This window comes from Brachypodium distachyon, chromosome 2 (genome assembly GCF_000005505.3).
Source record: "Brachypodium distachyon strain Bd21 chromosome 2, Brachypodium_distachyon_v3.0, whole genome shotgun sequence".
NCBI classification, from domain to species: Eukaryota; Viridiplantae; Streptophyta; class Magnoliopsida; order Poales; family Poaceae; genus Brachypodium; species Brachypodium distachyon.
In genome coordinates, this window is record NC_016132.3 from 8,913,984 (window position 1) to 8,937,947 (window position 23,964).

The 23,964-nt window shown below is 39.7% G+C and overlaps 2 protein-coding genes across 8 annotated transcripts; one reads left to right on the forward strand and one right to left on the reverse strand.

Moving 5' to 3' along the window:
• Positions 1–4,994, forward strand: LOC106866214. Its single transcript, XM_014899197.2, has 2 exons — positions 1–416; positions 969–4,994. Exons 1-2 carry the CDS (start codon positions 23–25, stop codon positions 989–991), a joined length of 417 nt encoding a protein of 138 aa, XP_014754683.1. The 5' UTR covers positions 1–22; the 3' UTR covers positions 992–4,994.
• A 513-nt stretch (positions 4,995–5,507) lies between these two features.
• LOC100841022 (exportin-7) lies at positions 5,508–22,890 on the reverse strand. 7 transcript variants are annotated; one of them, XM_014899410.2, is made up of 30 exons: positions 22,683–22,882; positions 21,374–21,586; positions 20,971–21,279; positions 20,309–20,469; positions 19,536–19,601; positions 17,771–17,888; positions 17,561–17,667; positions 17,385–17,480; positions 17,174–17,297; positions 16,806–16,873; positions 15,855–15,941; positions 15,617–15,769; positions 15,414–15,515; positions 14,980–15,039; positions 14,792–14,913; positions 14,624–14,711; positions 13,030–13,134; positions 12,829–12,933; positions 12,698–12,750; positions 12,550–12,616; positions 12,326–12,460; positions 12,032–12,144; positions 11,852–11,945; positions 11,518–11,737; positions 10,039–10,169; positions 8,421–8,573; positions 7,888–8,016; positions 7,719–7,817; positions 7,573–7,611; positions 5,508–6,175 (listed from the first exon to the last, which is right to left on the reverse strand). In XM_014899410.2, the coding sequence occupies exons 3-30, from the start codon at positions 21,218–21,220 to the stop codon at positions 6,038–6,040; spliced, it is 3,183 nt and encodes a 1,060-aa protein (XP_014754896.1). In that variant the 5' UTR covers positions 21,221–21,279; positions 21,374–21,586; positions 22,683–22,882; the 3' UTR covers positions 5,508–6,037. The 7 variants fall into 7 exon arrangements, with proteins under 7 accessions (XP_014754896.1, XP_014754897.1, XP_014754895.1 ...); XM_014899411.2 differs by having other exon boundaries at positions 12,829–12,930; positions 20,971–21,586; XM_014899409.2 differs by having other exon boundaries at positions 20,971–21,586.
• Positions 22,891–23,964: the final 1,074 nt, after the last annotated feature.

Below are 23,964 nucleotides of genomic sequence, written 5' to 3' on the forward strand. Positions count from 1 at the left end.
CAAACCTACGTTGACCGCAAGAATGACGGCCGCCGAGCTCACCATCCAGGAGCTCCAACATCTGCTCGCCTCCACGGCGACCATCGGCAAGGACAACGCTCTGGTGACGGCACACCAATCGAAGCAGATCGACCTCTTGATGGAGAAGATCGACTCCGTCCTTCAGAACCACACCACCATCCTGTCCGAGCATCGGCAATCAGCATCGACTGTTACCCGGCTCATGAACTCCACTAATGACCTCCATGACCAGCTCTCGGTGCTCACTTGCCGCATCGACATGCTCGAGGCTCATCCCCACTCGACAACTTCTCATGCTGGTGAGGACCAGCGGGCCAATGGCCACGGCGGCGACAAACAGACCCAGGGGCCTACCTCTCGAACCACTCGTGTTCTAGGGATGCCCCTGGACCAAGGTGAGCGTGCGAATGGCCCCTCTACTGCTCAATTTGCTTTTCATGAGGATACTACTGATAGAGGCGAGAGTTCTCACATGGGTGGCCGTTTTGGGCATGGCAAGATGCCGCGTACTGATTTTCCTAGATTTGACGGCGAGGATCCTAAATGGTGGAAAGAATGCTGTGAAAAATACTTTCAGATGTTTTTAGTTCCTCATGCTAATTGGTCAAATTATGCTACATTACATTTCCATGGTCTAGCTAAGTCCTGGTTACAGAGTCATGAGGCATTGCATAGATTAGACACTTGGTCTGATTTGGTTTTAGCTGTGTTTGCCAAATTTGATAAAAATAAATATGAACAGCAATTGGAGAAGCTGCTTAAACTCAAGCAATTCAGCACTGTTCAGGATTATCATGTTCAGTTTCAGGAATTGATGCATAAAGTTTTAGTTCACAATCCTGGTTATGATGAAACATTTTTAGTCAATCGTGTCTAACACTAGAATAGCTGTCAGACTTCACACTCCTAGAACAATTGATACTGTAGTGTGTTTGGCCCTTGTTCAGGAGGAAGAACTGGAAATTACTGAAGCGCAAGCCCTATTATAAGGCTGATTCCAAGGATTATCACAAACCATTTCAGAAATCCTCTGATGCTATTCTTAGTACACCTGAACCTGACAAGCTCAAGGAGGTCTCCTTTGCTGATAAGTATGAATCCCTACATGCTATGCGGCGTGCTAAAGGGCTGTGTTTCAAATGTGGCGATAAGTTCAGTCCAGGTCACAAGTGTGCTGATAAAATCTCCTTACATGTGTTGGATGAATTACTGGATACATTACAGTTGCCTGGTACTTCTGCTTCCACTCCACTTACTGCTAGTGACTCAGAATCTGACACTGACCTCATGAGTATTTCTGAAGATGCCATTCAAGGTACATCCAAAAGGAAAACCATCAAGCTGCAAGGGTTAGTGGGCAAACAATCTGTGCTAGTTCTTATTGACTCTGGCAGCTCCCACAACTACATTAGTGATCAGCTTGTCCTGGCCCTGAATTTAGTGACTTCCCCAGTTCAAGCTACTTCTGTTCATTTGGCAGATGGGAAGCCCATGCAGAGTAACAAAATTGTGAACAATCTCATGTGGTGGACCCAAGGACACACTTTCACCACCTCTATGAGAGTCTTATCTCTGGGCTGTTATGATATCATTTTGGGCATGGATTGGCTTTCCGACTGTAGCCCAATGTTTGTGAACTGGAAAACCAAAAAGTTGAGATTCACACATCAAGGCAAACGCATCACACTCAGGGGGTTAAAGAATACAGTGTCCACCTGTGTTTCAATCACTGCAACCAACCTCAACAAGATGATCACAAAAGGACAAGTGGAACAGGTTGTTCATCTCTGTCCAATTACTTCAGAACAGCAAACACCTGATGATGCTGACATTCCCACTGAAGTACAAGCACTCTTGACACAGCATGTCACTCTCTTTGCTGAACCAGCCAGTTTACCACCATCCAGGCCTTATGACCATACCATTCCATTGCTTTCAGGTGCCCAACCTGTGAACATACGACCTTACAGAATTTCTCCTCAACTAAAAGATGAGCTGGAAACACAAGTTCATGAAATGCTCACAAAAGGTTTCATTCAGACCAGCACTAGTCCCTTCTCCTCTCCAGTGTTGTTAGTCAAGAAGAAGGAAGGTACATGGAGATTTTGTGTGGATTACAGACAAGTCAATGCTATCACAGTGAAGAATAAGTGTCCTATGCCAGTTGTGGAAGAACTGCTAGATGAATTAGCTGGTTCCCAATGGTTCACCAAGCTTGACCTTCGTACTGGTTATCACCAGATTAGAATGGCCCCTGGGGGAGAATCTAAAACAGCTTTCAAAACTCATAATGGACATTCTGAATTCAGGGTTATGCCCTTTGGACTGACTAGTGCTCCAGCCACATTTCAGGCAGTCATGAACACTATTTTTCAACCTATACTAAGGAAATTTGTCTTGGTTTTTGTGGACGACATTCTGATATACAGTAGAACCTTACAGGACCATCTGATTCACTTGCAACAAGTGTTCGATATCTTGCAAAAAACTAACTTCTTTGTCAAGTACTCCAAGTGTTCCTTTGCTCAACAGCAGTTGGAATATCTTGGCCACATCAATGGCATTCATGGTGTTGCCACTGACAACAAAAAGATTGAAGCTGTGTGTACTTGGCCAGTACCCACTAATGTTAAACAGGTCAGAGCCTTTTTAGGCTTAGCAGGGTACTACAGATGATTCATCAGGAATTATGGTGTCATTAGTCGCCCAATGACTGATTTACTAAAAAAGGGCACTGTATTTTCTTGGACAAGTTTGGTGCAACAATCATTTGATGCCATTAAGACTGCTCTCGTTAATGCCCCTGTTCTCCATTTACCTGATTTTTCCAAGCAATTCACAGTGGAGACTGATGCTTGTCACAATGGTATTGGAGCTGTTTTGATGCAAGAAGGCCACCTAATTGCATTCCTCAGCAAAGCTCTTGGCCCTCAATCTCAAGGGATGTCTACATATGAGAAAGAGTGTATGGTTATGTTGATGGCTATCAAGAAATGGAGACCATATTTGCAACATCAAGAATTTGTCATCAAGATAGATCATCAGAGTTTGGCCCACTTATCTGATCAAAAACTTACCACTCCAATTCAGCAAAAGGCATTCATTACCTTACTAGGCTTACAATACAAGAAAGGTTCTACTAATCAAGCTGCAGATGCTTTAAGTCGCTATTTCGAGATTGTGGAGAGTAATGACATATCCACCTGTGTTCCTAAATGGAAGGCCCAGTTGATTACTGGCTATGCTGATGATCCTCAGGCTCAGCAACTCATTACCTCCTTAGTTGTCCAATAAAATTCTGCAGGCTCTTATACATTACAAGATGGCTTGTTGAGATAAAAAAAAACAGAATCTATGTTGGTGCCAATCCAACTGCTCAACAACATATCCTACAAGCTTTACATTTTGGAGGCATTGGAGGGCATTCAGGCTCCACTGCTACTTACCATCGAATTAAAGCCTTATTTGCTTGGCCTAACATGAAACAGTGTGTGGAAGAAGAGTATGTGAAACATTGCACTGTATGTCAGCAAGCAAAGGTGGACCACGCTAAACTGCCAGGGTTGTTACACCCATTGCCCATTCCAAACCAAACTTGATCCATCATCAGTATGGATTTTATTGAAGGTTTACCCTTGGCTCATGGATTCAACTCTATTCTGGTGGTCATTGACAAGTTTAGTAAGTATGGTCATTTCATTCCACCGCGCCATCCTTATACTGCTCAACATATTGCCCAATTGTTTGTGGATAATGTTTATAAACTTCATGGTCTTCCTGAGGTTATTATCTCTGATCGAGACAAGGTGTTTACGAGTCATTTTTGGCAGCATTTGTTCAAATTGACTGACACCACCCTGAATATGAGCAGTGCCCGACACCCTGAAACTGATGGACAGACTGAGCGGCTAAACCAGTGCTTGGAAACTTATTTACGATGTTTTGTCCACTCCTGTCCTACCAAATGGCACCACTGGATACCCCTAGCTGAATTCTGGTACAATACATCTTACCATTCTGCACTACGCACCACACCGTTCATGGTCTTATATGGTCATCCTCCACGACAACTGGGTATTACTGCTGCATCTGCCACGAGTGTTTCAAAATTGGATGTCTGGCTGCAAGAACGTGCCAATATGAACATTGTCATTCAGAATCATCTATTACGGGCGCAGCAACGCATGAAACTTCAAGTTGATAAGGGCAGACTGGAACGTGAATACGCTGTTGGTGATCAGGTTTACCTGAAATTGCAGCCTTATGTGCAGATGACCGTCGCTCATCGTACCAATCAAAATCTCTCCTTCAAATACTTTGGGCCATTTCGCATTGTGCAACGCATTGGCAAAGTGGCATACAAATTGCTTCTTCCAGCTGGTAGCAAGATACACCCTGTGGTGCATGTCTCAGTTCTGAAACGTGCCATTGCCCCTGATACTGAGGTATGTTCTGACCTACCAGATATTTGCATGGACACTGACCATGTTGCCATTCCAGAGGCAGTCTTGTCTCGTCGATTGATCAAGCTCGGGGCTGGTACTCTCTCGCAAGTATTGGTCAAATGGCATGACTTCTTCGACGGCCTGGGGGCAAACCGCTGCTACAGGGGGAGGCCATGTCACGACATCCACAGTCACCAGCGTTGATGGGCCAACTCAAGAGAACCAGGCCCAACCCAGGAGGAGCAACCGCGTCAAGAAGCCCAGGATCCGCGACTAAGGCCCGTACCAGCTGCATGACGGTCATCTATTTGTAGCTGGCATCGTCTTCCGGAAGAAGGCATGTTAGATCTGAACTCTAAAAACTTGTGTGTTCTTCTGTACTCCCTTCAAGTTCGTCCTTCCTTTGTACGAACTAAGATTCGGAACTGATTACTGTCTAGTGTGGAACTAGAGAATGTCGTTCGCGTGACAGGCGCATATTCAATTGGGTCGATGAAGCCTGGATGATGTGTGCATTTGCGCATCTAATTGAACGATCCGTAATACCTTGCTCGTATACCCAGCTCTCGTTTACGTCGTCGAAAATTATTGGGCTTGTTTTGCCTGCTGAAACGCCACAGTACTCCTGTCGAGGCTTCGTTTGGCTTCGATCACTTTATAAACCACCCTTCAACTCGCATCACAATAATGCACATGCAGTTGCTTGATAGGATGAGCTTATTATTACTGTTCTTGGCAAACTGGCATCGCCAGTAGACGCCCAAATATACCAATGAGAAGTGGAACAAAAATTTGACCACATGAAAGAGCTAGCTATCCATATATACAATAGCCAGAATTCCCTATAAAGTGGGATATGAGTAAGAAATATACATAAAAAGTGAATCAGCAACAATCTGATAATCGGATGCATAGGATAACGCAATCCAAGTGCAAGCTTGAAGCCCCTCAAACAGATTAGTACTCTACACAGAACCAAGTGAAAAATATTGGTGAGCACGACATCCACCTGCGTAAAACCACCAAAATAGAACATTGACATAGACAAAACAAAATAGCTTGATCTGCAGAAACGAAGTTAAAAGATGGATACTGATGTACACGGGATAAAGTATGGACATTGATGTACATGGGGGCAAAACTTCCCCTTTCTCCCAGACTATCATTTTCACCTATTAGCAAAGCCACAGCGGCCATTTACAACATCACCTTCTAACTCTTAACCAATGAATTAGGCAAGTGATGGCCATTGTCCCCCTAACACTTTGGGGAAACGGCAGGTCACAATGAATGTTGTTGTACGAACAAAGAGATGCATAGAAAAAGACAAATCAATTCCCACCATTCACTATTCTGATAAGAACGGCCAGCTAATAGATCTACAAATTACAATTGGTTTTCGCCACATCATGCACTGACAGAACCCTTCATCTTTCAGCAATGCGAGCCAGACTGGGTTCTTGATCTCAAGTACTTTTTCCCAACAAAAGGTGATTCCTAAGATGGAAAATAAGCTGGGTATTTACAGCAAAGAAGCACCACCAAAATTGACAGCTCATACTGAACGGCTGTTACTTCATTCGGATATCATGTCTGAATGTTGTAAGATTTTGAGTGAATCTGTCTCTGTTCTTTGATTCCAAGCTCCTTGTGACATCGGTCATGAGTTTCTCAAAGCATTGAGAGAAGCGCTGTTGCTGGTCTACAGGCTGCAGAAACATGTGCATTAGCTCTTCTGGTCAATAGTCCATTCAGCTTGCTACAGTTACTAGCACAATACCCATGCATCGTTACGGACTAAAAAAAACGTTTAAAGAAAGTGTTGTACCATTATCTGCTGTCTTAAATTATATAATCCATATTCGTTTTTATCTTGATGTGCCAAATTAACAAGTGATGCAAAAAAAGTGATGCAGTCTGGAGGTGACGGCCAGTTGAATCTTTTATAGGACTAAAGATATATAAAAAAGAAAAAAGTTGAAAGGCTTCAACCAGTCTAAAACTTCGTTGTAACTATCCCAGCATAACTCTAGTGAGACTGATGTGGTTCAAAATTAAAGAATGAAGCATGTTAGTGAAACAAATAATAATTCACCCAGTATCTTCTTTCATTTTTACATTTACTAGTTGAACATAACAGTAGCTAATTCTAATATCAATATACAATTAAGAGGTTATCAAAAGATTATTCAATTTTCTCACAAGAACATGACCTAGAATCAACAACACCAAATACATATGCTCTTTCCCCACCTACTTGATTTCTTTTTAGAACATGCAAAATCGAGATGTCACAATGTAACTTCAATAGACTAGTTGCAGCCTCTAGCACTTCCATTTTCTAATAAACATTACTGTTATGCTACAGATATCAAACATTCAATATTTCATCTTCTAGCAAAAAGTTCCCACAAGAACTATTTTTTAGGAGTGATGCCAAAGGAACCACTTTAAATAAGTTAACTGATCCCACAAATTGACTATCAAGCAGACATTATTCAAAGCTCGCCAATATCTGCAAAATGTATTGCAATCTCTGGTGCAATCAAACCTGGCATTTTTTTATTATATCAGAAACAATCTTTTTTTTTTTGCGGCACCAACTCATGTACTCCACTCCTTATTCCATACACATCATAATAACAGGAAACACTAGAGATGTAATTGCTCACATGTACCACATAGTATTTGGTAAAGTGTAAGCTGATGATACCAAAGAGTCACCCAAAACTGGATACACACCATGATGGTGGTATAAATGAAACTCAAATACAGTTTTCCCTGTACACTTTTAAGCAACATTTCACAAATGATGAAAGTATGCTATGTCTTAAAACTGCAGTTCCCATTATAGGATTACAGTAGTTTGGTGAGCGATTTTGTGAAAGCTTGCATATTAAAAGTACAGTTGTGTCATACATGCTAAGGTGGTTTTGTGATAATTTTGAAAAATAAATTGATTTACTCAAGGAAGTTATACCCCCGCCTTAAAATAAAAAGGTTTAACCACTGACGACGAGATAGAAAGTTCAACAGGTGGATAAAAACAAAATGAGAGGAAAGGAAGGAATGTGTATTTGAACTTAGAGCAAAAGAGCATCCTAACCTGTGACGCTAATATCTGTGCTCTCAGATCACTAAACATCTGCACATACACGCAAATAAATAAATTACAACGACATAAAATCGGAAGAGTAAAAGAGAAAACGGAAACTTGGTTAATGATGACAGCAAGAAAAGTAAGATAGGCACCTGCTCACTGATCAATATCAAACTCAGTATTGGTCTACTAAGACTCCACTGATTACCCACATCCTCTAAGATAATGATTTCAAAAAGTGTCTTCAATATCTGTTGCAGAAACAATGTTATTATTACATAGTAACCTTTCAGAACATGGTAGAAGGTTAGCATCACAAACCTGAGGAAACAAATTGGGCAACTCTCCAATATGCCGAGCAAGATTCAGTGCAGCTTGTGATGGAGGATTATCACCAGATGTAATATTGTTAAAATAGAAAGCTGCCAAGCTATCAATGGCAGAAGCGCACTGCCAAAAGAAAACAACAGAATACAGATTAGCCCAACCTGCAGGTACTGCAGGAAAAGAAAGGATTCCCAGAATTCATTATTCTAACAAGACATGTAACAGAGAAGCTTCGTTGCAACAAAAAATAAACTACTCCCTCCGATCCATATTAAGTGTATCAAATTTTGTACTAATTTAGTACAAAGTTGTACTAAATCTGAGACACTTATTATGGATTGGAGGGAATAGCTTCAGGCAAACACATAAAAGACACCAGAACTTAATTATTATTTTGGTGCAGGAAATAACTATGTTGAAAGAAAGTCACCCCCACAGGACACCATAGCTTAAACACCGATCCGTCACAATTGTCACTTTGTTACAGTAACATTTTTAAGTGGTCAAAAAGATCCATAGTAGCATACCTGTGTTGATATCCCCGTATCAAATCCTTTTAAGCCAGATTCAAGCGAGTTGACAATATGCACAAATGTGCTTGTATCCAAATTGAGAACAGAGCGGATTGTGATATTGTTGTTGAACAGAACTTCCATATATCCATAGTATGCTTTTGATAACTGAAACAAAACAATTACATTATTCTGAATGATTCTGCAGACCAAATTTAAAACAGTTCAAGCACATATGTGCAGCTGAACAGAAAGTTGTGTGGGTTGTCACAATATGTGAATATGCTCGCATATGGCCAAGCAAGTTGAACATATTGCTGATGGTTTAATCTGAACAAACGAGTCCACACTACAAAGGATACTGCTTAACATTTAGAGTTGACCTATGATAACCAGAACATAATAAAAATACAATGGAACTACAAACAAGGGGTATTTCTGACCATCTAGACTCGTATTTTTCTATATATCTTTGATAGACAAGTAGAATTCTAGGGATTAGAATATAAGTTAGGTTGTTCTAAATCCCTAGATTTGTAAGGCAAAAAATATTGCAGCGTCGAAGATTCCAGAAACTGCCTTGTGGAAAGATTCTGGGCGCCACTGTATTCCCCGGGAATAATCAGCAGGACTGTCTACTCATTAACAAGATAAGAAAACAAGTTTACTTACATCTACTCCCCCTGTTCCTAAATATAAGATGTTCTATCTTTGTCCTAAGTCAAACTTCTTAAAGTTTGATTTTTTAATAGAAAAATCTACCAATATTACAACTCTAAATAGTTTTATTAAATCCGTCATGATATATCCTCATAGTATACTTATTTTATATTGTACTCCCTCCGATCCATATTACTTGTCGAAATATTACATGTATCTAGACGCTTTTTAGGCATAGATACATCCATATTTGGGCAAATTTGAGACAATTAATATGGATTGGAGGTAGTAGATGTTAGTACATTTTTCTAAAAACTTACATTTAGGAACAGAGGTAGTACTATCTAGGGACGTGTTTCTGTGTGGGAGACATCGAGAAAACCACCTAAGAAACCAGCATTGTGACTACTCTTCAGAGGGGGCATCACTATCAGCCCCAGGCTGCGGCCCCCACTATTTGTCATGGATCATTTCGTGTTTTATTTTTTATTCTCACCATGTGCATGCAATTTTACTCAATATTTTCTGAACTTTCCTTATGTTAGTATAATAAACGGTAGCCCACTTATACTCACAGAAAAAAGTGCACATGCAAAACGTACCATTTCCCAAAATTTAGGAACCCCAGTCTTAACAAGGTCGTGGGCATGGCTGGTTGCCCCCAGGTTGCACCACAATGCAACTCCAGCATATTAACACACCAGCCATGTAAATATGTGGCATTAATTTCTAAATGGAAAAAAAAAACTAACTAAACAGTATTGGTGCTTAAATCACTTGGTCCAGTTCCTAATGAGCGAATTGCCTCTGCTAAGTTGATATGCATACATTGTTCCTATGCACATTCTATGTGATACGGGGAACAACTTTACTTGATATGCGCTACTGAACTTAGCCCAAATATTTTTAGAAAAACAATTGTATAGGACAACAATAAAATTGTAAACTAAATTACCAAAGATGGCATGGATACCTTTTTGAATGTCAATGCATCAGATAATGGTATTGAAAGAATCATTTTTAAAGATATATCGAGGGCATCTGCAAGTGCTCTGTCACCGTAAAGCTCAAATACACCAAAATTGACATAGTTCCCACATAAGGCTGCATGTATAACTCAAGTAAAAGACCGGCGACAAGAATAGTAAAAATAATCGGCAATAAGATTACAAGTCTGCAATGAGACTCAATATATTTCTCAATGAATAGAGACAATCATAGTAATAAGCTCAAATTTGTGTAATGACCTATTATCTTATTTTAACCTTAATAATGGAAACAGAATGATAGTTCAAAACATAACCCTACAAAAAAAATAAGAACGTGGTCAAGAATTACAAGACCTGAATGAAGTTATCCCCCAGCCCCAAAAGACTAACCTAGAAACTGGACAAGAATTCATGGTTCATTAAGAATGGCTTCAGTAATTGGGATAGATCATAACTCATTGCATTAAAAACTAATACCATCAGGAATCAAGAACAACTACTAGCTAGTGTGACTAGAAACAGGTGGGACCAGCCAGTTCTTAGTTTGTAACTGCTGCTGTTAAAGAAAGAGTCTGAACGCTCACTAGAACAGTAAAAAAGTCCCAAACGAACATGATAGTTCAGCAGTGCAAATGCGCAGCATTTTAAATCGCTATTATTAACAAGCCTGGTGAATCACATAAAAATTGAACGGACTGCATACATATTATTTGTTCATAAATAGTACTGCATATTCAACAAGACAAAAATTTCAACTCATGAAAGACCAAATAATATTAGGTACAAAATACACACAAATCAGTAACACAGGGCCCTCCTAAGGCCACTCCCAACACATTGTATTTTAAGGTTGTATCTTACGCATAGGTATTTAGCTACAACTCACCAATGGTTTGTATTTTATTGTTGTATCTAAAATAGTTATCATTTAATAGGTTTGTGAGAGAGAAACATAGCGTTTGTTGCCTTGTTGGCTCCACGCTAAGAGCTGTATCTTGCATAAGATACGACACCTATCTTTCCTCACTAATTAGGCCTCCACATCAGCTTTTTGCCTATATGGCATACCTAAGATACAATCCACCTTGGAGCATTGGGAGAGGCCTAAGTACGTTTCTCAGAAAATAATTACTGACATGACATGAACTACTCTTTGGGCAGTAGAATCGTATTATGTTACGGAACTACAAAACTATCTTGCAATTTCTCAATCCCTGCAGCCGATTTGAATATTCACTTCAGGAGATCTCCAAGGGTTCAACTCAAATGCCACAAATTTAGAACTCTAGACTGATATAAAGTTCACAAGGTAAGGATCTTATTCAAGTGGGTGAAAGAAGTCTACTAAATGAGTGTTTGAACGTTTGAATAGTTTGTATCATACAATAGAGCTGCTATCATACAAAATGTAAGCAACTAGCAGTTGAGAAAGAGCATGTTCCAAACAAAATTTATATACTCACCCCTTGAAAGAACAGTCAATGAAATCCATATGCCTTTGTATTTACTTGCATAAATATCAGTGCCATTTGGAAGCAATAGAATTCGTGAACCATAAGCCACAATCAGCTTGCTTATCTCGCGGAATAGAAGGATTCCATTTGGTGATGATGATTCAAAAGACAATCGTTGAGATTTATTCAAAACAAATTCAGAAATGAATTTGAGTAATGGTGTGGTGACCTGCATGTAGTGATATTTTAGATTTATAAGCCTTGGCTTCTAGATAACAAAGTTAGGTATGCTATGACACCAAACAGTTCTAGAAAATATTGTAGCACAGTGATAGTTGACAACCTCTGGCTCATCAGCCAGCAGGGAGATAGCTCTCAGTAGAAGTGGCATGCAGGATGGATACAAGCAGTCAAATAGTAGGCCATACGTCCGGCGGCTGGATTAGATCAACAAAGGTGCAGTTAGTTTGCAAAAATATAGGAGTTGTTACACACTTATACTGCACATGTTCAGATAATGCACCTGTTTGTAGCCATCACGATGCCTCGTAGGTCTCTCATCAAACCAGTGAATGCATACTTTACGATATCAGTCCTGAAAGCAGCATCAGCACTTGCGTCCAAATTTATTGCAACCTAAAATGGAAACAAAGAGTAAAATAGACCAAAGTTATAAAAAAAAGAATAAATCAGATAAGGAAGCAACAAAAATATATATGAGCATAAAAACAAGTAATAAATATGTTCCCATTTGTAAGACGTCCTGTATCTCTTACCAGACGTCTTACAAAATGGAACAGAGGGAGTACATATGCACCTGCATAAGTGGCTTCATGAAACTCTGGAATTTTACTGGGCCATCTTCCATAAAGACCAAGGAGCCAAGAATATAGTAGAAGTTAGTTCTACTGCGGACGCATCTGTATTCGTCAAGAAATGGAAAGTTTTCCGGCTGGCAGGATGAAAAATGAAATGGAATCATTTGTAAGATTGAGAAACACAGAGATCATGTTAAACGAAAGCTAGTTCGAAGCACTTTACAGAGTGATTTGCAATGATGAACTTTGTACTCTCCAACTTGAGAAGAAGCTTTCCAGTCATGTAGCTGCTATGGCAATACAAAATGAAGAATTTTAATCGTGCTAAACATGAGAAAATGGAAACTGAATACATAAAGATACAAGTTTACCCAGATGCAAGCTCCAGGAAAAATGACAGTGTATGATCAATAACATCCTCACACTGCAAATACATCAAAGGTCAACAACAACTTACAGATCAAAGTTAAAGCTGAAATCTGTATCAGTGATAAATAGTCACCTCAGCATAGCACTTCAGATTTGTAGCTATTTTCCCAACAATAGCATTGAGTAAAACTAAATGGTCAGTCAATCCAAGAAGCTCAGATAATCTTGCATACAACTGCTGCAGCAAAGAAACTTTGCTTTATGACATGACAGAAATGTATATCAAGCACTAAATATAAAATTAGTCCATCATCTAATTTCATTTCTTCTAAACCTTTGCAGAATTCATGGATTGGTCCCCTACATATGACCTTCTGAAATTTTGCATAAAGATAAGAATGGCTCGATCAAGCCTTTGCTTGCTTAATTCTTGATATCTCTGCAAAGACAGTACATCATGTGAAGCTTATTAAAAAACCAGTACTCTCTCCGTTTCAAAATAGTTGTACATTTAGGTTTGTCCTAAGTCAAACTTCTCTAAGTTTAACCAATCTAATACAAAAATATACAAAAAATTATAACACCAAATTAGTTTAATCATATCAGTCATGAAAGATGTGTTCATATTGTATTCAATATTTTATATATTTCTACGTATGAAGTTTGACTTAGGACAAATCTAAGTGTACAACTATTTTGAAACGGAATGAGTATATGATAAGCAAAGTAAAGGTCAGCTTTGAAGACATGCCATAAAATATGGAATGAACGACATAGAAATCATGTGAGCTCAGCAAACATAACCAGAGGGCAAATGGTCATGCCTTGGGAGGGCAATAGAAACACAACGCAAGAAGATGGCCAGTTATGGTTGCTGTGATGATCTTTACAGAGTCTAGTAGGATTTTGCTATCATGTCTATGAAAACAATGCTTTCCGGTTTCCACTAAATGTTGTATCAAAAAATATACTCTATTAAAAAGCGCTATTGCGAAGCCACCACAATACCGAACTGACCATAATCTTAGCTCCCATGGAGATTTGTTCTACTGCAATCATATACGGTTATCATGGTCAATGAAAGTTGGCATATAATTCCGAACAGTCAAGTTGCACAACAGTAGCGAGATCGCATCCATGACCACAACAGTGGTGAGATCGCGTCCATGAGCAACTCCCGCTACGGCACCCACCCCCACCGAATTCCCCGCTGACGAAGCTGGTCGCCGCCGCAGACTCCTACACCAGCAAGTGCCTCCTGTGCCTCGGCACAGATCATTGCACCCCGAGTGTCAGCTCGGACTGCGCTGCATTCTGTGCTTGGAGCTCGGAGCAAGACATGGCGGCTCCAGCGGACTTGGTCATGCCACCACGTGTGAAGACACAGGTTTTCCACCTCCTCATTCACGTGACCAAGACGGTGGTTTACCGCCGCCCCCGGCTACCATCGACTCGGCTGCTGACTCGGTCGGCAATGGTGGCTCAGGACCCACCCGGGTTGGCCCACCACCCAGCGGTATGACTACAACCTAGGACACCAGACTCGGTCCCGTTGAGCTCTGCCGTCGCAAATTACAGTGGTGGTGTGCGAGGTAGCACCAACAGCTGCCAGCCTCTCCGAGACCGGTCCCACTGGTTGAGCCATTTCATTATATACTCAAATTCAAGTTTCTTTGCCTGAAAGGCGAAGACAAACAAATTGCCTAAGTGATATTTTGTATGATTGCTCCAAGTGTTTTTTTTTATGGTTGACTATGGTTGCCAAAGTGATTTAAACTGCTACCTGTAGCACCCTTATAGTATCATACGAGTCCTTTAGTACTTACACAGGCATCCATAGCAGATAGCACTTAGAAGTTAGAATAGAACTGTCTATAAGTACACTAGCTCAGCATTCATGTGAAGTGACCAAATCATTTTCATCTAACCTGTGAGTGCACTCCTGTGTCAGTAATAGTTATGAACTGTAACACACGGGCTGCAAGTTCTGCATCGAGTAACTCCTGTGAATCTTTGCTGCAGAGAAAAATAAAAACCTTATCCATGAAAAGTTAGCTGAAAATAAAGAAAACAAGCAAGCAGGATTAATTGCTCACATGCGACCAACGTTCTGCCTAATCTTGAGAATAGCTGCAATTATGTGGACCATCCATGCAATCTGCCCTTCAATGACAGACAGCTCAGCTAAATCTCCAGCAGCTGGTAATCTGGACCTTGCCTGTAAAAAAAATTTGATTTTTAATCTCTTCTGGAAAAACCAATATGTCGAACAACACTGACATACCGTATAAGCTTGTAGAAGGGGCTCCATGATATTTATAATGAGAAGGCTACAACTTTCGTACTGCAACTCATAAGAAGAAAGTAATAATCAGGGCATGTACTATGGAACAATTTATTCAAGTTGCAAAATTCATAACACTACAGTGTTTCTGTACTTAGAAAACATTGAAAAGCCTTCCATATCATTTCATGGAGAAAAACAACAAAATATACAAGATTAGGCCACCAAGCAGTGTGCTTCTTTCATGGGTTTATAAATGACTAGTCGTTAGTTTGAAGCAGTGACGGAGCTTGATGAAACTGTTTGGTTTAAAGCCTTAAGAAGGCGACGTTTTTTTTTCCAAATGACCTTATTTAGATGGAACAAATAGAAGTATTGAAAGGAAAATAATTATTTCTAAAATCAGAAACCAGAATTAGTGACGTAGTAGCAACCTGGAATCTGCAAAGGTAAGGGAGACTCTCCAGCTGATCCTGGAGTCCTTCCACATTATCCAACGGATTTTCTGTATCTGCTGAGTTGTCTGCAAAGCTGGCCTATAATGAACAGAAATGAGAAAACAATGAGAATGACAAATAGTTCCTTCATCCTTGCACTGAAATATAAATAGTAGTTGATCTCTCACAGAAGACAGTACCTGAACAGAATTAATTCTAGAAGTGATAAAACCCTCCATGATTTTGGGTACAGTTTCATCAAGCAGACTTGGTGTGTCGCCTTTCAAGTAAGGCAGAGATGTCACCAACTTTGACCATAGACTTAAAAGATAGTAGATACTGTTGCTGGCCCACTATAAAAATAAATTGATAGCAGACAAGTCATAGTACGCACAACAATCAACAATGATTAGTAACTGAGCACGAAGAAGGACAAACCTGCCACGATAGCAATGATTTAGTTGTAAATTCTGCTACAAGACCAATCCATTCACCATAAAACTCAACATTCAGAAGCTCCGACAACTGCAAAACATCACATATATATTAAATGTTCACAACACTAATCAAAATGGGTTCATTCCTAACCACAGTTCACCACTCAAAATGACTAGCACAATACCCGTGCGTCGCTGCGGACTAAAAATATATATGTTTAAAGAACATGTTGTGCCATTATGTATTTTCTTATATTGTATAATACTCCCTCCGATCCTAAATTGTTGTCGAAATATTACATGTATCTAGACGCTTTTCAAGAATAGATACATCCATATTTGGACAAATTTGAGTCAAGAATTTAGGATCAGAGGGAGTATGTATTAATTTTTATCTTGATGTGCCAAATCAACAAGTGACACAAAAAACAAGAAGTGATCCAGTCCGAAAGCGATGGACTGCCGCCACCAGTTGAGTCTTTCATAGGAGTAAAGATAAGGATAATGAAAAAGTAATATGAATTAATTGTTCCAAAGAGTACAGTAATGTTTTTTTATGGCTACTAACTGAATGATATAAAGAATACATCAGAAGTCACACCACAGGATGATGGAACTCAAGTGTACATTAAGTGGTTAACTGCTTTTCTTTTCTTGTTCTGGTGGGAAAGCTAAGTGCTTTCTCAATCGATAAAGCCAAAAGATTAGGAGAAGCTACAGAAATAAAAATTGTAACACCCATGCATCAAGGTATCAGGAAAGAGTACTTGTGGAGGAAATCTATGTGCATACTTCACAAATGTTGCATCACTATTATTACCAGACAATGGACAAGTTTGTCTATTTCCTAATAAACGCTAAAAGGAAAAAAAATACAAATCATATCCTTGGTTACAGAACAACCAAGAAATGAAGCAGGGTCGTTTTTAATTTAAGTAACACGATTCCAAACCTGATAATTCACTTTAAAACGTCCAAGAAGACGGCAGAACTCATGGTAATTGCCGTGATCACCAAGACCTGTAAATGGCAGGCCAGAAGACATTACATGAAATAATCTATTTTTTTCCTGCATTAAGTGCATAGACAAGTTTGGCATTTCATCATTGCTGGGACTTGTCATTGAGCCCATTAATTACTTTAGGTTAACATAACTAGCCATGAATTAAGCAATTCCGTGAGACTACTAAATGCTTCTTAACTAATGGATATCAGGATTTTTAACCTCCACTTAAATGACTTCAATCTAAGACCAATGTTCTCAAGTGAAAAAAAGAGCACTAATCATAAACTTGCGAGCAAAAGGTGTAAGTGTTAAACCTTGGCCTGTTTGGAGTATCTCCCTGGTGCCTGACATCAGATGAGAGAGAAATTGGGACCTTGCAGGGTCCTCCAGAAAAATACTGCGCCTCACAGAAGCAAGTCTAACAAGACATTCCAAAGCCTGTAGAAAACAAAACACGTGCACACATACATAACTGCAGATTGCGTCATAGTAATGCATTATTCAAATCCCACAATCAAAGTATACCTCTTTTGAAACGGATGTATCATTCACTTTATAGTAATCAAAAAAGATCTGGACAGTGGAAGGATCTTCAAGAAGAGGCCTCCAGGATGCAGGAAGCTGCATCAAGATATAAATGTGTGGCAGAATGAGAGGTTAGTCGTCGTAAAGGGAAGCGAACAGTCAAGCAAACAATATACCTGCAGTGTTCCGAATTCTTCAGAGCTTTCATCCACTGGACCAACAAAGTCAAATGACAAGCACCTCAATGCAAGGGACAGAGGGACATGCCTAATGTCATCTGGTACTGCAGTTTAAGTATATTGTATTAGAAAATGAAATCAGTGTAGGTATTCTAATATGATCTACTGGAATGAGAAATCACGCCCACATAACACTTTGAACACTACCTTCACTCTTCAGTTGATGTAATGAGGTAACAGAGAGTTGGAATATCTGTTGAAGGAACTGGTCCTTGAATGAAGTTGCAATTTTTCTGTGAAGTGTCAAAGGCATTGCCGAGGTTGCCTATGTGCATAAACAGACATAATAGACATTCAAATTTTGCATACAATACACATTAAAAAGGAAAAGGAATGGTAAAAGAAATGGGCATTACACATTAAAGTCACGGACTGACAAATAAAATTTTCAACCGAAGTGAAGCTAGTGAATACATAAGCAGAAGTTAGTTCTCTTAAGTGAATATAGCAGTCAACTTCATACTGAGAAATTTATTGTTCCAACTATTCATAGAGAAGTGTTACAGAAACATAAAGCAATACGGCTGATTGAAACAAGTGGAGGCATACATGACAGCTAGAATATGTTCCTTCCATACTAAGCAGGCTATGTTATTCTTCATGTTATGAAGGGCACAGGCCTTGGTTCTACTATTTATTCAAATAGAACTCCCTTTATGAGGAGTTAAAGTAGCATGCAATCATCTATCAAGAAATATACAAGAAAAAAAGTTACAAACCGAGTTGAGTGGGTAAATAGCCCACAACAGATCTACGGAGGTAAGGAACGTTTTTCCCTCTTCCACTAGTAATTAACTGATGTCCCACCTACTATATTACCACCTATTACAGTCAGTACTAAAGCCCTTCTATAAATTAGTGTGCACCTGGAGTCCATACAAGGCATGGAGTAAATTAGAGAAGCTATTCCTAAAATAAGCGCGCAACACATAAAATATAGATGTAATGCAGCAATTAATCTCTGGATATGTACTAAATAAAGGGTTTATATATGGGAAAGGGGCAGAATTCGAATGATAGCCCTCTGATCTGATGAATGAATGATCAGGAATTTAGGATGCTTGGATATGCTTAAAACTTAAAACTTGTCCTTCTATTTATTAGCATGGAGATGTATATAAAGATATGACAACTATCGTACTAATATTTAACATGCCCACTAATTAATATTGGTGGGGTAAACAGTACTATATTTTTTTTGAATAAAACTGTATGAGAGGCTCCAACAGTGAAAATATATTAAAAGGCAATATGTACAAAATTTACAACGGAGGGGGAAGACCCCAAGACACATAGACACAGCGACACTGGCCAGAAGAGCCTCCCTTTTCTTTAAGGGAAATCTAAGGTGTCCTTGACTCTAGAGCAATGAAAAATCAGCTCTCCTTAAAACTAACAAACCACCTATTGAAGACAAGATCATTGTGTTGCTTCCAAATGTGGCAGGCCGCACAGACACAAAATTAACATGAAATTGGGCCCTCTAAACGTAGCACTAGCATTCTTCACCCTATCCTTGGTATTATTACAGTGATCCCAAGTCAAACCAGTCCGGTTCCAGCAAGCAACACTAAGGAGCAACAGGAAAATTCCAACTATTGAGATGCTCATTTGCATGCCAGAAATAACATTTTGTTACAGTACTAATGTGGTGAGTCAGTCTTTGGCTCTCAGGAGTGCAAATTCATATGGGCATCAATAACACTATACATGACAAATAGTTTTGAACAACAACAAAAAAAGTGCAGACTGGTAGGAGCAATCACATCAACATCTTTTAGATGCAAAATTCAGTATCTTACTTAACTCAACCAATGTATTATGTGTTAGCTTTAATGCCTGAACACATTGGATAGGGACGAAAACGCATATGGAACCTATATTACCAATATAACTTATTTTCAGCTCTGACCTGGTTCATTTCCATTACAAGAAAATTTAATATCTTCAATCCTATTAAGTAGTGATCCTGAGATGCCTGAAATGATAGAATCATAAGCAACAAATATAGTAAACTGCATCAGGTAAGTTGTAATGTGGGATGGATTTTATTAATAAAACATTGCATGACATATTTTGTAGTTGAAACTTGCTTGTAATTTTGATTACCCTTTCAGTAAATAGGTTTACTGAAATTGAGACTAATGTTGCATGCGACATGTGATTAAGTTTTAGCATTAACAAGACTTTTGCATGACAAAAGGGTAAATGTGTTTTTCAAAGTACAACTAATCATCTTTTCTATCTGGAAACAACTATACTGCATATAGTACAATGAAAGGTAGAATAACTCAGAACAAATCAATTCTTGATATGATTATCAACTGGCAGATTAAGAAGGTGGCATTTAGTGCTTACTTCTCATATGAGAAAATTAAGTTGGATTAACCAAGGGATGCAAAACTGAAATAACTCTGCTAAATGCCTCCAAGAGTAGCTAAAGTTCCTTATCATACATCTAGAGCCATCAATGGTTAAGCAGTACAAAATTATATCCGTACATTTTTATAAATGAATGCAGGTATCTGGCAGAGCTGGTTACACTTTGATGATTAGTTTTAAAGAAAATGTGTCAGTCACCTATGGCTTATATGATGATACAACTCCACTTTAAACAACAATACTTATCCAAGGGCAATTAGGTAAACCCCAGAGGAATGCCTTCAAAATGCAAGCCATACTTACAAGAGCTAAGAAATCTGTTGCTTCTTTGAAAATCTCCCTGAATCTGTCATCATCAAACCATCCAAATTTTGTAATCCGACAGACGAGTTGAATTAGGGAAATGATCACGAAGTTCTGCAATTTAGGTCCTCTTGCCGCCAGATAGTTCATGACATAATTACCTTCACACGGATCACAAATAAATAGTCTAAAACTAGTAGTAAAGAGTGACACGGAACGTAAGTGCATAAGGGAAGGTGAATAAAAAAGTTATCCGTTTCAGCTAAATTGCAGACGCATAAACTGAGGATAAAATGGAAACAGATACTTATCCATTCCAGCTATGTTACAGAAGCACAAAAAACTGAAGGATACAACGAAATAAGTAAATTGTGTTTTTCAGCTATGCTACAGAAGCATTAATGTCTTGACGGACAAAATGGAAATAAGTTGAGAACCAAGGAAACGACAAAACCTACACATATGGTAACATATATTGAACATCACTATAAATGAATTACAACTACTCTATACAGTTACATCCTACACAAGACAAGCAACCGGTATGCGAACATATAGGAAGAGACATAAATGCCTTCATGCCATGCAGATGAAAAGGAACAGGAAATTCAAAATTGAATTATATGTGATATCATGCTATGTTGTCAGGAAAGAAACATTACGGATATCGAGGCGCAATTGCAGAGAAAGACTGCAGTCAGAGACTTGCTTCAACAAGCTTGTACTGGCCAACATCAAGGCATATGGAGTTGACGCATTTTCCAATATATATTGGCACTGTGAAATGTAGTCACTGTTCTCTGAAAAGCACTTGAGGGTGCTTTCTGTATGTGCTCTTTCAGCCGAATCTGTAGAATTGTAAAGCTTTTCGCACAACACCTCTAACTGAGCTAGGCTCTCCATTGAGGACATAAACAAGGAGCTCCAATTTCCGTTTGGCCAAGTATCCAGGGTTAATATGCCACAGGGTTCTGAATTAATATCCACGAATTTTCATGAATGTTCACGACAAGCTTAAAGTTAATGCATTAGGTATTCGGTTCAGTAGGGAACTTAAAAAAGTACCAGAAGAGCTTTGAAGCTGAAATATATGATTCTAGCACAGGAAGAAGGATTGTCACAATATATTCATATTACAAGAGAAATGTTCCAACAACACGGTTTTCTCATGTACAGTCTTTCAATGAAATTTAATCAAAGGTTAAGACACAAGAGAAAACAGCTAACAAACACTTAAATTGCCTATACCGGCCACAACTCAGCCTGGGGTAGTGTGATCTGCACAGATGGAAATACGAGACTCAGTGACGGCCAAAGCAGCACAATGACAAATAAATCATCTATCAAGAAGTTTATGCTGCATTTGGTAACCACTATGTCCCATAACATGCACAAATGCGCGCTAGCAAACATCCACATGTACAGCAATACATAATTACATAATAATCAACCAAAAATAACTCTAGATACATCTACTAAACCGATCTATGTTAATGCATAATGACAACACAATAATTGACTACAAATTAACTGTGTGATGCATCTGCTAAGACTTTGTATTTTATACATAATGAAAGCATAATAATTGCCTAAATATTAACTGTGTGGTGCATGTGCTAAGCCATTTTATTCTATCCATAATGACAGCCTAATAATCAACTAAAAATAACCGTGTGATGCATCTGCTAAGACGTTCTATTTTATGCATAACGACATCATAACAAACAAAAATAAATATGTGATGCATCTGTAAGCCGTTATATTTTGCAGGGCACAAACAAACACATATCTGCTAAAAAATATAGCACGGTACAGATTGATGAATGATGAGATGGCAACTCTTTTTGAAGATGCTGCATTTGCTAAGCAGGTCATTCATATAACACCCATTTCTGTATGCACGCACACCGGAAGAAGGAACACAGCACTAGAACCTTGTGGCATCATATCCTAATCATCACATCATCTGTCAGACTGCAACTCAGTACCGTCAGTACACCAAAAGCGGTCTACTTCGCCACCCTTTCCAAGGATCTAACTATCTAAGCATATCACGAGCAACGAGAAAGCAAAACTGAAGATCCGATCATCATCGGAAAACCAAACCAAGCTATCATCTACCGGCAAACCATCCCATAAGCATCATCGGGGGATCCGACGAACTCTCCCCGCGTCGAGATCCCCCAAGCCCCGAGCAACCCCATCGAATTCCGATAGTAAAACAACGAAACCAGCACCGCGGCGGCGGGCGGCGCCGCCACCCGGGCACGATCAAGCGCCCGGCCCTGAACCGAGTCGAAATTGCGGCGCGGGCAACTGGAAGCTACTCATCGCATAGCAAAAGCATCGCAGCGTTCGGGGGCGTCTGCCCTACCTTATCCCAGTGAGTACTGAATCCGCCGCGGGGGTTCACTGTCCGGCGGCGGCTGTGGTGGAATAGGTAATAAAAGGGTGCCGTCTCGGCGTGGAGATCGGAGGCGTGCGTTTTGGGGGCAGGGGAACTTGCGGTGCGGGAGACGGAAATGGAGAGAGCTAAATAGGAGGAGGACGGGGCTGGGGAGCGTGTGTGCCACTCTGCCTAAGTGCGCGTGTCATGTGTGAGTGGGGACCGATGATGTGCCGCCGTACTTGCCGTGTGCTGTGGAGTTGTGGTCTGCCACGGATGATGGGCCGGGTTAGACTTCGGTAAGGCCTTCTTTGGCACCGGAGTTTTCCTGAATTTCCCAGTAATGTTTTTTCTTGATCCAGTCCAGAAACGGAAATACTCACTCCGGAGGTCCAGAGGAGTATTATTATTATGCCTGGCAGGCTAGTTTTAGCGTCCAAACCCTAAAAAGACATGTCAGAACACTCCGATTTCGGTTGACATCTAGACGCCCCATGGTCTCGCGTTTCGGGACCAAGGACCTCTATTCTGAGTGGGATAGGTTGGTTGAAGAACGCACAATCAACACCTGAAGAGACCTATAGGATGTTGAGTTTGAACAACCATGCCTTCTTTGACCTACATGACATGTGGTGAGAAAGTATAGTGTAGCAACATCCACACAAGTAAGTAGTTACAAGTCATGATTTTTCTTTGGGTTATTGGTGAATGTGAATCAAACCGGAAAACACAAAACTGGTTCAAGCACTCCGGTGAGACCATTTGCAGGAAGTTTGATGAGATTCTTCATGGTGGCGTAAAGATGGTGACTCATTATTTGAGACCAAAGGATCCAAAGTTCTGTGTTGACCTAAGAGGATTAGCGGTGATAAAAGGGATTATTTGCACCTTAAGAATTGTATTGGTGTACTAGATGGTACTCATATTCGTGCATCACTTCTTGTTGATCAATAAGTGAGATACCCGTTAAGAAAAACAAGTGAGATACATTGGAAGGTCGGACAATGCATCTCAAAACATGTTGGCAATTTGTGATTTTGATATGTGCTTCGCCTACACGTCTATTGGAGAGTCGGGTGATATGCAAGAAACAAGTCTGCTATACCATGCCACGAGAGTGGACCACGACATCTTTACGCATCCTTCGAAGGGTGAGCTTGTTCAACATATGGATGATTTCATTCATCTAATCTTCAATGCGTTCATTGCAAAAATTATCTTGTGTTTTAGGTAAGTACTATCTAGTTGATGTCGGTTATCCTAACCGGCC

Bases quoted from the DNA above. Each gene is read 5' to 3' on its own strand.
- LOC106866214 (XM_014899197.2), top strand. From the start codon at position 23: ATGACGGCCGCCGAGCTCACCATCCAGGAGCTCCAACATCTGCTCGCC. The intron at 417-968 runs GTGAGCGTGCGA...GCCCTTGTTCAG, and splicing joins AGGGATGCCCCTGGACCAAG to GAGGAAGAACTGGAAATTAC.
- LOC100841022 (XM_014899410.2), bottom strand. From the start codon at position 21,220: ATGTCCTCAATGGAGAGCCTAGCTCAGTTAGAGGTGTTGTGCGAAAAG. The intron at 16,874-17,173 runs GTTTAACACTTA...TGCCATTTACAG, and splicing joins GATACTCCAAACAGGCCAAG to GTCTTGGTGATCACGGCAAT. The intron at 13,135-14,623 runs GTTAGATGAAAA...CTGTCTTTGCAG, and splicing joins ACACAGGAGTGCACTCACAG to AGATATCAAGAATTAAGCAA.